The sequence below is a fragment of the Nelumbo lutea genome, chromosome 1 (assembly GCF_056320005.1).
Source record: "Nelumbo lutea isolate HS-2025 chromosome 1, American lotus-T2T, whole genome shotgun sequence".
In the NCBI taxonomy this organism is placed as follows: Eukaryota; Viridiplantae; Streptophyta; class Magnoliopsida; order Proteales; family Nelumbonaceae; genus Nelumbo; species Nelumbo lutea.
The window spans coordinates 133,678,396-133,691,122 of NC_142684.1; the positions used below are offsets into that span (position 1 = coordinate 133,678,396).

Sequence of the window (12,727 nt, forward strand, 5' to 3'; positions counted from 1 at the left end):
TCGTAACATAGGGCTAAAACCGAAAACCGAAAACCGTATCTTATAGTGGCCCCACCAATAGGTCACTTCATCTTCATAATTCTTGATTCTTTCTTTCCCTCCGGATCTGTTCCTCGCAGAGTGTGCCGAACATCTGAAACATATTCACATTAGGGTGGATATGGCTGTGAGGCGCGTGGGATGATGAGCATATCCCAAATCCATTCCCATCCCCTTTTTACATCTCTCTCTTTTCTTTTATTTTTGAAAACTGCTTTAATTTCAAACCTTGTGAAAATGTCATTCCATTAATCTAATATAGACCGTTTGCCGTTTATCTCCACCTACCCATTAGCATATGTCCCACTGTCTCAACTCGTCTTTCTAAACTTCAATCAAATCCGAAACCCAGAACTGAATGATATTTGGTTGATTTTTTATCAGTTTTTTAGGTATCATAATAGTCGGGTTTAGAATCAGAAAGATACAGCCACTCGCTACAACAATGCTCCACCACTGGTTGGGGCCTGGTGGTTTAGAATCGCCTTAACTGCTCCACAGTTCGGGAACGCTGAGTTTTACAATTTATTTTATTTATTTATTGGGGTCCATTCTCTCTTCACAACTGATTATCTAGAGCTACAAGATGTAAGTGGACAAAATGGGATTCCCGCTTTCTTTGTTTTTCTTAATAATACATAAATATATTAAACGATGATGCTTTATAAACAAGCACAAGAAACCAAGTCAATGCAGCTCAGCTGTGAGAATTAGTAGGCAGTGTGGGTTAAGCCTTCCCCAGTTGTTGCTTGTCAGGAAGATTTCTCTACCTGAGACCGAGACTTCCACCTATAAAGATGTTGACCTGCGAGGTTTTCCCAAATGCTTCCTATCAATTAGAATTAGAATTCAATCTGAAAGTTTGCTCCCCAAGGCTTCATCTTCATCAGGCTGTGTAGGAGATGAAGCCTAATAGTTTTGAAAGTCAAGGGTACTTTGAGAGGAGGGTGCCAAAGAATAGTCCATCATCTTATCATCTGAATGATCCCAATTTCATCTTCTTCAAGGTTCGAGTGGTGGTGATGGTGGGTCGCGATTCCTTGACAAGGAGACGCATACAGATCGTGCTTTTGATTATGGGTATGGGTGGCATGGGAAATCTAACTTGTATTGTCAAGGTTATGGAAGAGAACTAGTAGTTGTTCTGTAACAAGATCAACAAATTGTTCTCGTTATTTATTTAAAGAAAGTGGAAGATCACAGAGAGTGGCAAAGTGTGTTATCTTACCTCTTGCAGGTTAAGATCACAGACGGTGCTAACATAAAAGATTTACTCATATTGGCCACGAACAATGGATGCAGCTGTGCATCTCAGAATAATTCATAGAAGACCCATGACAAAACAGTAAGGAAATTGTAGAACATTATTTGAAGTAGCTCATAAACAGAAGATCAATGCAACTGACACTACCATAGAAGTTTAATGTTTCTCTCCTGTCAGACTCTTTTCTGTATCCATCCACAGTTGAAGGTAAAATATGTACTGATAAATCTATGTAAGTCATTTATATTTGTTCTCTATTATACAATTGAATCATGGCTATTCCTTATCCTCGACTGTCTCTTGAAACTGGATGGAATCAACCCACTGATTTGATCTCTTGGTGTTATTTTTTGCAAATATTGCTACACAGACATGTAAATTTATAAGAGTTACTTGATATTGATACTATTGTGAGAATCGGAACTGTTCTCGGTATGGTTGCATCCTTGTTCAGAACCATTCTCTTAGATTTACTTATTCTGCTGGGGAGGTCTCACCCAAGATTTAATCAAATTGGGGGTGTTCTGACTTTTTTTTCTGTCCCAGTAAAATATTGTTAAAGTACAGAAGAAAAGGATCTGATCATAGAGTTAAAATCAACCTATCAAGAGATCTTTCACACTGAAAAGAAACATTTACAAACTTGTTTCTACATTGGCCTTTCTCAAGGTATACAGAAATGGTGCTTGATTACAGTTCTCCTCCTAAAACCATCAACACACTAACACAAAAATTAATCTTGGGATATTTCTATTGCTATAATCCGGTGTCAGTGTACTTCGCTACCTACCATGATCCTGTCCAAATGGGTGGATGCAATTTCTCAGAGGTTGACATTATCTTTTTGGGTCAAATGGTTTGTTTGGAGTCTGGACCACAAATTGACCCTATATTAAAATGGATTTCAGACTATTTTTTCAGTGGTTGTTTAATATGATTCAAGTGATCTAGAGATTGCATGCCAAAGTTTCCAATCTTTCTCTGTAAAATGAATGGAGAGTTTTAGATTAATATAGTTCAGCTATTATTTCTTCTCTTTTGCAGTGAATACTTTGTTTTGCACCTTTTAATTTGCTTTGATGTAAATGACATGTGGACATATTTCAATTGTTGAACAGGTGAAAATATAGCTTCAGTACTTCAGCATGAAAGTTTTCATACTCTGGTTAAAGGACAATGCATCAGGTGCAATTTGGTTGGCTACTTTGCCCTTTTCTCCAGATGTATGTTAGCCCAGTGGCAGCCATTCATTAGGATTCACCCTTGAAAATTACAGGGCCATTACCCAGTGATGGTCCCGGCCATCCGCCGTCTTGGGAAGGGTAGATTAGTTGGAAACCTAACCTTTTGCATAAGGTAGTCTTTCTCGTACTTGAACCAACATTCTCACACTTGTCAGCCTGAGATTTTACCAATGCACCAAGTAATGGTCCCTTGCAACATATAAGACATGGGAAAAGAAGAAATTCATCCAATTCTCAATGCCTGCATTTGTGTTAGGCTGTGTTTGGATCGATTGAAAATAAGAAAGAAACAGAAAGTTGAGGGAAACCGAAGACGGCCATATATTTTTTATCCAGCTTGCTTTGGCTAGACTATCAGCCACACAATTATGATCTCTAGGGATCCACCTGAAACAGCAATGTAAGGAACAAGTAGTTTCTTTAATCTCATGAGAATACTGTTAAATCTCCAAGGCCATCTTCGGTGGTGGTGGAAGGAGAGTCTAGGAATGTGATCGGATGGATGAATGTTTGTTAGAGTTTATCTGATTTTTTTGCTTTTGATGTTGAACTCAGCAACCGGTTCAGTCAGATGATTGTCTAACTCATATGAGCATCTAGAAAGAACAAGTAAGGTTAAGAAGTGCAACAGTTGGGAGGAGATTTCTGGGTGTAAGATTTAGAGTTAATATTGCTACAAAGCTGTGACATAACTTGTATGACATGAGTATGGAGTTATTTTAAAGCAAAAGCAATTAAAACAACATCAAATGGAATTACTAGGAATGACTTCTTTCTTCCCTGATTTCCACCTGCAGTTTGCCAAGCAGCTGCAAATTGAATTCAAGAAGAAAATTAAGTATTCGACTAATCAACAGAGGAATCCTCCCACTTCTACTAGTTCAACAGATTGGATGATCTCCTCATCTTTTGATTCTTTTAGCGAGCCATTTAAAGAAAATATGGAACAAATATGGTAGAGTTGGGATCATCTGCTTGTCTAAATTTGCAGCTGCCTGGTTACATCAACTGAAGCCGCAAGTAGGCTTCCTTCATGGTCAACAGTCTCTTCAGCAGATTCTTTGATATGGATTTTCAAATGGTCTAAATAAGGGCTACCTGAGGCGGGCCCAGATTGACCCTCTTTGCCTACTGAATTATTTTCCATTGTTCTAATCCTGGTCGCCAAGATTGACCCTCTTTGCGTCGTCTTCTGCAAGACTTTTGGAAGGAACTCGACTGATCATTTTGTCCGATAAACCACAAATGAATAACCATAATCATCTTAACAAGTTCTTAAAAATTAAGCACTGGGGCATTAAGGCAGTGTTTGGTACTGTGATTTTTGTGATGTGTGGTGTGTGTTTGGATCTACTGGGCCCCACTATGGAGTGGTTGAAAATTGAAATCGGATTTTTTTTTTTCTGTAAATATTCATATGGTTTCAGCCACTTACAATTTGCACTGTGGTGTGGATGTATTGTCAGCAAAATTTTAAATAAAATGTCTTGGTCATCTTTTAGTAATATTAACCATTTATCACAATAATCATTAAATCTACCGTGGTGTGGACAGATCCACAAGATTTTGTTGTGGAGCCCTGGTCTCACGCCACACCTTCAAAGTTCAAACAAACAACATTTGGGTGTAGCATGGATTGAAACCAATGAAAATTACACCATGAGTTGCTCGAGAATGGGCTGGTCTACAAACATGTCTTCCGTGAAGAAAATCAAGCTGCTGACTAACTAGCTCATGATGTAATTTCTATTAATCTTTGTACTGGTCTTATCCGAGAAACGTTGGATTTAAAACATCTCAGCCAAATCTAGATCCATATGTATATGGATGGATAAATAGGTTCTGGTGTTAGTCAAATAAAACTCCAATCCAAGGTTGGAAAAGGGTTGATATGGATACATGAAGTCATGAACAAGCTTAATATGGATTGCAGGGCTCTATGGCCAATGTAAAGGGCTCTCTATCTGATGAAACAGTCTGGATTGTCTCCAAGATTCTTCCATATGGTTAAAATAGAATAGGAGGGAAGTTCCCTAGTTGCCCCAATTGGGGAACCTTCTCCGAGTCGATCTCCTAAAGATGAACCACATGTTGGTGGTCTCAGTTCACATCTGCTAATGGGCAAAGAAAACTATTAATCAAGAAGACAATCTGAGTCAAAAGAAGGCAATATTATTATTATAGTCACCTTTGCCGGTAAGGAGTATGAAGGCACTAGAATATTGCTACCTTTTTCAGCCTCGGATTGGAAAATAAAAACAAAGCGATTGAGAATCAGTTTTGTTTAGAAGGAGAAACTTGAATATACGGCTGTGTTTGGGAATAGTGCAAATGCCGGTAGGTTCTATCAGTTTTGCAAGTGTTTGGTAAGATTGTATTTGTGTATTGATAATGACAGCAAATACCTCCCTTCAACAAGGATAAATTGCTGAAACCTCCCCTAAAATTCAGTAATTGCAATCACCTCCCTTGAACTTTCTGACATAGTTGAAAAGACCTCTTATGGTAAAATCTTCTAAAAATAGACATGCAAATGTCCAAAATACCCATGTAGTTACTTTCAACAAAAATGTTTATTTTCAAAATTCTCTTCATATGAATCACTACCCCTAACTCTTCAAATATTTTTTTTCTGAAATTGATTTATTTTTCAATCACTCAAGACACTGTATCTCCTGCCCATGAGAACTCTGTCCATGCCTACCCACAATACACCACCCCCCCCCCTAATTGGGAACATCTCCCCCTGCATAATACTATGCAGAGGATGAGATGTTCTCCATGTATGGCTGAGATAAACGTGGACAGGAGACCAGGACTCGTCACTCAAAGGTAAAGCTGCAACTTAAAATTCTCTTTGTTTTTGTTGTTCATAAAGTTTGTATTAACTTTTTTTTCTGTAGAACTTAGCCTCAATAGGAATCACATGGGTATTTTGGACATTTTCATGCCTTTTTTTAGAAGATTCTACCAAAGAGATCTACTTGCAACTGTATGAGAAAGTTCAAGGGAGGTGATTGCAATTATTAAACATCAGGGGGGGTTCAGCAATTTACCCTTGTTTTTATTGCATCTTCTTTTGGTGAAGTTCCATTCCATATCTGCAATAATAGGCTTCCCGCATACCAGTGAAGTATATATTTTCAATATTAGATCTATTAAATTTATCAACATCAAGATTGACTATGAAAGAAACATTAACTATAGTTACTATACCATCCAAATGAAGATATCCCCTCTTACTGTTCAATGAATCTAAGCTCATGTAAAACAACCAACGTGCAGTTGATCAGCTCCGCCAGATTGGTTGATGAGAACAATTATTTCTCTCTTTATTTTTCTGGACAAGTAATTATTTTGTGATTCTCCTATTGTCGCTTTTTATGCCTCTGGCAGAAGGATCTTATCCTCCCCATGGCATCTTCAAGGGAAGATGGCTCGACTGCGAATGTTATCCGTAGCCAATTTTTCATTCCAACAGCGATTCCTGCAATAAATGTTAATTACAAAGTCATTAATCAAATAATATGGACTAACTACTAACTGGCTCTTGCAAACTCTGAAACCAAGAAAAAACATAGAATCCAACATTATGCCCAAAGAGAATTGCATAGACACTTGACTTAACCATGTATATGGTTATCTATGCATCACAATGAACCACACAACCTATTGTACAAAAGTGACTGTTAATCCTCAACTTCATAACCAGTCTTTACCCTCTGGCCTCTGAAATGTTAAACCTTTGACATAATAATCACTGATGATGACTTTATGGCCCTCTAGCCAACAACCTTTGTCATGTATTCTATCTGCAGCTTTGTTTTGGTCCTAGCTCATCCAGTATCTAAAGACCATCAACACGTAAAGGACTATATACCATCTGTTTGATCAACACTTTATCAAACATTGGTAAATGCAAGGAAAGAGCAAAAAATCATTCTACACATGGTTGTAATGTTCTAAACAGGATCTGATGGAGAATGCTGGTAAATCTGGTGCATCGTTGTCACATTTTGATCTGGAATTTCCAAACGGAAAATACAAACGACGAACCTATAGCATATTCTGGTTTGATAGCAATTCTTCTGGCAAATCTGGTCCTGCAATTGGAGATCACCTCTAAGGTAGAGATGACATCATTTTTTAGTCTTTTTTATGGTCCAAAATCCAAATGTAGAGAGGTAAGTTCCAAGAAGAGGTGATGGTCTTGCCTTTTTATCCTTTGAGGATTGACAGCTCTCAATTCCCATCAATTGGTGGAATGGGATTCAACCAACTCCATCAGCCAGGGCAATGGAATTAGGAAGGGTTTCTATAAATTACAAGGAAGAGGTGATGGTCTTGCCTTTTTATCCATTGAGGATTGACAGCTCTCGATTCCCATCAATTGGTGGAATGGGATTCAACCAACTCCTGGGGAGTTTTGACTGGGCTGATGAGTTTGATAGATCTGATGTTCAAGGGTGGACATATATAGTGAGTCCCAATTACCAATGTAAAGTTTATAAGAAGTACAAATTGTTCCACTTACTTGGTCTCATGTTTGTTGGCTGATTTCCACCTTGTATCTTTTTTCCTTTTACTTTTTCTTCTTAAATTGATAATAGATGAAGTTATTAGTAATTTCAAAAAAGAGAGGTAGAATTGTCTAATTGCACAAGGTAGTGATAGACCAAAAAGGAATGGCAAAAGGAGTGCAAAGCTTTTGGAAGCCTTCGGAAGATGTTAAATGGCCCCTAAAATGAGCTTCTACATGTCTTCTATCATAGTCTCAGGGATCCTGCATTACATAAAGTTGCAATTCTACCTTCACAAAGAAAATGTGTGGGTAACAATAGTTATAGACAAAGATGACAGAAGAATATGAAGCAGTGCCAAATCATGTTTCACACATTGAAGCACAGTTGTATGTCAGCAGGAAAGTGGGATCAACCTCCTTCAGTACATGAGTTGTGTGCACAAAAACAATCGTCTGGAGGCAATTATAACAATGCCTCTAGTAATTAAGATTGAAAGGCAGATATCCAGTCTTAATGTGAATGCATTCTGAAAAAGTTGGCATATTTTCCTCACCTGGCAGAACAATTACAGATTCCTCTTTAGCCAGCTTGTAGCAGAAGTCTATATCATCATTAATATCTTCTAGAAGTGACACATTCAATTTCACCTGCGTTATGAAAGTACAAATAAGAATATCTCCAACAGCCCCTTTATTTTCAAACACAGCCCAGGTATTTGTACATCCTCACCATTACAAACATGGAACCCTCAGGTCTTTGTGGGCAAGTAATGCAATCAATCTCCTTTATTTTCTCAAAACAAATTTCTGAAGTTTGCCTCAGTATACTAGCAATCTTCTTAAAGAAATCTTCTTGTGTTTTCCCAAGGATTTGTGGAAGTGCACCCTATTACATCAAAGATTTTGTTATACAACATACAACATAGAAGAAATGAAAATAAGATAATGACCCCATTGTCATGCTTAACTTATTGAAAATTTTTAGCCGATGTTTCATCTGTATAAGAAACCATGAATATAGTTGCCAGAATCATAGTGTCATGGTAAGTGAAAAGTGAACAGCTAAGAGGCATGCTAGATGCAACAAATATTAGTGTTGATGACCAATTGTTTGAATTTTTGAATTGTTCGATACAACAATCGCAAAGAAGAAAGTGCCACCCCTTATCATCAATAATTACACAAATTTATTGAAAAGATAAATGAATGCAAAAAGAAGGGGCCTAGTCAACCTAGAGTAAGCATACCCAAACATACAAAATATCCCCAGAAAACAAAACTTTCCCTGCAGATATCATTTCAATGTGTCCAAGGAATTGGGACACTTAAGAAACAGGTATTCATCATGAAAACCAAAAACTTTAGCCTCTAATTTGGATCAATGAAGGATGGAGAAAGAGATGCAATTGAACAAGGAAGCTTGATAAAATAGACCAAAATATATGCCTTTACCCTACAATAATCTCCTTTAACTGCATCTAAAAACTGACATAGCATATGGTGCTGTTGCGGTAGAAAAAACGTGAAAAAAATGAAAGCCCCTCCACACCAGTTGCACCTGATTTTTCAGCTGAATATCAGTTATCAGCCATAATTGAGTTTGATGGCATTATGCATGAGAGGAAACTGTTGACACGTGATTTACATTAGGGGGAGGGAGGGGGGACCCCACCATCAAGGCTCAATCCTAAGACTAAGAGTCAGAATGTAGACCTCTAAAATTAACTAATGCACCACATCTATAATGGCAAAAGAATAATTAAGTTATCTTAGAAAAACAGGCACAACTATAGCTAACCATACTCGAGGAATGGAATTATGAATTCCTTATTGAACCCTTCATACCAAAATGAGGATGCACAAAATCCTAAACAGAGCTAAAATTGGGTTCTTAATGAATGAGGAAACAGACAACAAAAAGAATAATAATGACTGGATCTTCTTGCACTTTTGACATTAGAATCAATTGGTTGGTATGGTTGTTCAAACTAGAGCTAAAGTGTCTGTAGTCTGTATATACATAGATTAAAGTGGAGTTTACAAGTATCTATTAACCAATACTATAGCAATTAACCATTTTTTTGAACTCCTTCAGTTAAATAAATAATTTTGAGAGAAGGTAAAGCAATATTCATTAATAACAAAAATCCCTGTACAACAAGTGGATGTACGTATGGATCTTACAAAAAACTGCTCCTCCTTCTAAATAACTTATGACTGGCTAGCCAAGAATGTAGTTTTCCCATTATCTTCTGAAAAGCAACTTCATCTAATAATTTCTTAGCTTTGAATATCCTTGAATTCCTCTCCTGTCACAAAACCCAAAAACACAGCTTCCGGAATCATAGTTCCTCTATCTATAAATAAATTTTGGAAAGGATGAGTTTAGATTGGTTTTCTCATAGTCCCTCTCTATCTATGAAATTGGGAGAAAAGTTTGGGAGTTTTCTCTGTATTGTTGGATAAACTAGGGTGTCATGTCAGTTTAGGGCTCAAACAACATGCCACTCCAGGACTAAGATTTGAAGTAGCTATATGGTGAGTAATCTAGGGTTTGGAAACGATAAAAGGAATGCATTTTATTTACTCTATTGGCTTGCTCTAGTGCTACATTTTTTCATTAAGTGGATTGTTATTATATGGATTTTGCAACCTTGATTGCCATTTTAAGTTTTAGACCCTAGCTTCAAGCTTTCCCATTTATTTAGGATCACTCACTTTTTATCTTGTGGGTTCAATTAGTTTTCTGCAATAAAAGATTTTAGGATTGCACCATATAACACAATATAAACAATTATTTATTCAAAAAAAGTAAAGTAGCATTAACAATGGAATTTTAGAGGGCACATGTTCCTTAAACTGAGCGTCAGATACAAACCTGAACAAAAGTCGCAGGGTCAGAAGAAATATTGAGACAAACCTTAATGCAATCAACAATCTGAGAAACAGAAGTAAGAAAGTAAGCAGTGGTCCATGTCAAATGCATAAAGTCAACAATAAAGAGCATGATAATTGAACAATTAGGGAAAACAGACATTTCATTTCCATTCCCCTAATAATTTCTTATCAAAGACCACTCATGTATTATGCCTAAAGGAAGCAGACCTCAACAGGAAACCAATTATACCACCGAAATTTGTACATTAAATGATGGAGAGATGAGATCCCTCAAACTGAATGAATGATCCTTCATAATGTCATGATGGATAATAAGCATGAACAACTAGCAAGTTACAAAATACCTAAGATCTTTCTTACATGGTACAGTGAACAAATGTGCATATTAGTCAAGTTGTAAACAGTCTGATTAGTAATCTCATTGTTGTCTCCTTGACAACATGTTGGGTCAAGGAAAAAGCAGTAAAAAACAAGGGAATGTTTGCTCCACAACCACAAGGCACCCTAAGAAAACTTCATTCAGCTCCTACATGCATAACCGTGATAGACTTGCAAAGATATACATCAATCAACTGCTCTATAGAAGTCTCAATCGTGACTGCTATAGCAACTTTGGATCTATGTCATAAAATGATCTGAAGATAACATTAATAATCAAGGAAGAATGAAAACAGAAGAAACACAAAATAACCTGGGTCCTTTTAAGCATTCCATTGGGGTCACTAGTCACAAGCCAACCAAGTCTCCAACCAGGCACTATCCATCTTTTGGATATGGACCCAAGGGTAAGGACAGGAACAATTGATCCAAACACTCCCATCGGCACAAAAGGATTTTTCCCAAATGTGAGATGACCATAAACTTCATCCGAAATTACCAGAATTCCAAGCTTTTTTGCAGTCTCAGACACCTAAATACAATCCAGAAGCAGTAATTAACATCACACCCAACTGGGTTCCTTTCCAAGGATGTTAAACAAGAAGTGAACTTCTCAACAGAAATCATGTATATAGACTGCTACTAGATCCAAATACAACTCACCTTCCGCAAGTGCTGATAAGTGAAGACATTCCCACAAGGATTTCCCGGGTTTATGATAACCATAGCAACTGTGTTCTCATCTGCAAGATTTTCAATGGAATCGATATCGACCTCCCAACCCTTTTCAGGGAGAAGATCATAATGACGAACTTCAAGATGATTAAAAGCTGCTCGAGCTTCATACAATGGGAACCCTGGCCTTGGAAGCAAAATATTTGCGCCAGGGCAAGCGAGGACTGATAGAGCAATCTCAATTGCTTGTGTACAACCAAGAGTGAGGAAAACATCATCCGGCGATAAGTTGTATGGAAGATCAAGAGAAAGATACTCAGCAACAGCTCTGTTCAAAGAGCAACATAAACACCAATTAAAGGAGTTATTCAAAGGAAAGTTGGCCATACTTACTAAATGAATGCAATAAAATCTAAACCGGTAAATCCTACGCAAATTTCAAATAGATTAAGAAAATACACTGTTAGCTAGCTAAGAGATGAAAAAAATCATAAATTGCCGATAAAAGAGACAGAGAATCTGGACAACTTTTCAGACTGAAAGCGTTCAGTCTAAAACTGTGAAAGGACAATAAAGATAAAAGGCTGGAATAAACCAGGAAGCACACGCGAGAGAGTAGCTTCATCATTAGTTCAAAGTACTCAGAACAAGCTAAAAAAAAACTAGTTATTAATCTCTTGGAAGTACAACTACCTTCTGGCCGGAAGCATTCCAACAAAGGGAGGATAATGATTAAACTTGGCAGAACGAACAGCCTCAACAATGGCGTTTTCGGCAATCTGAGACGTCCGAAAACACGGAAACAGAGAAGGGTCGCCATGGCCGAGCCGAATCATGGGCCTGGAGTCTCCGGCATCGAGAGCACCATCGAGCATTTGGAGAAGGCCTCTAATGGTGATTCCCGTAGCTGTTGTCAGGTCCTGGTTCGCTCGAAAACCCCATTTCCTAGACCAGTAGTTCTCCGTCCCCTCCTTCACGTCTCCTTTCGTGGCTCGAACCTGGAGGAATCGTCTTTGCTTTTGCTTTCTTGTGGGATTCAATACTATGAGGAGAAGAAGGAGGAAGAAGAGGAGAAGGGGGGAGAGCGAATGGATAGAGGGATCCCGTTGGAGCATAGTGATAACTCCCGTGGAAGCTCGGTTCTTCATCTGTAGATACGTAGTAAAAGATGGATGAGTGACAAATCCAAACGAACATGCATTTTGTTGGCGCTCCTGGAGCAAGTATGAGGATGACGTGACGACCACAAGAGCACTCTGCACTCCAGACACAGATCGCGTGTTCCATCTTTCATCACAATAAACGGAGTTCTGTTTTTATCGTTTTTGTAGACGACGTTGAATTTGAGAGCTCGCTTACTTGGGGTGGGATGCAAATGGATCGGATCATTATCCGATTAGATTTTAAACCCAATCTTTTTCACCAGATTCGGATATTTTGGATAGTCCGTTTAAAAATTAGTCGGATCGAATTCGAATCACCCTTTCGATCTTATCTATATATATTGTTGCCGCTCGTGAATTCACCCGCAAGTTCCAAGGCAGGCTGAAGGCTTTGAGAATTTTGAAGAGGGAAAGTCGAGGTCGAGGACGTCAGCTATGTGGCGAGATTCCTGAAGATCCAAAATACTGCAAAATAAGAGATGTCAAAGATCTTGGGTGAAGATATGAGGCGGAGACTCCGATGCTCAAATTAGTACAAAGTGTG

The 12,727-nt window shown here is 38.0% G+C and overlaps 1 protein-coding gene across 1 annotated transcript; it reads right to left on the reverse strand.

The window, feature by feature from the left end:
- Nucleotides 1–5,670: 5,670 nt before the first annotated feature.
- LOC148877688 (putative aminotransferase TAT2) lies at nucleotides 5,671–12,313 on the reverse strand. The gene is made up of 7 exons (XM_088942311.1): nucleotides 11,714–12,313; nucleotides 11,009–11,348; nucleotides 10,659–10,877; nucleotides 9,948–10,007; nucleotides 7,800–7,955; nucleotides 7,624–7,717; nucleotides 5,671–6,034 (listed from the first exon to the last, which is right to left on the reverse strand). The coding sequence occupies exons 1-7, from the start codon at nucleotides 12,166–12,168 to the stop codon at nucleotides 5,916–5,918; spliced, it is 1,443 nt and encodes a 480-aa protein (XP_088798437.1). The 5' UTR covers nucleotides 12,169–12,313; the 3' UTR covers nucleotides 5,671–5,915.
- Between the last annotated feature and the right edge of the window lie 414 nt (nucleotides 12,314–12,727).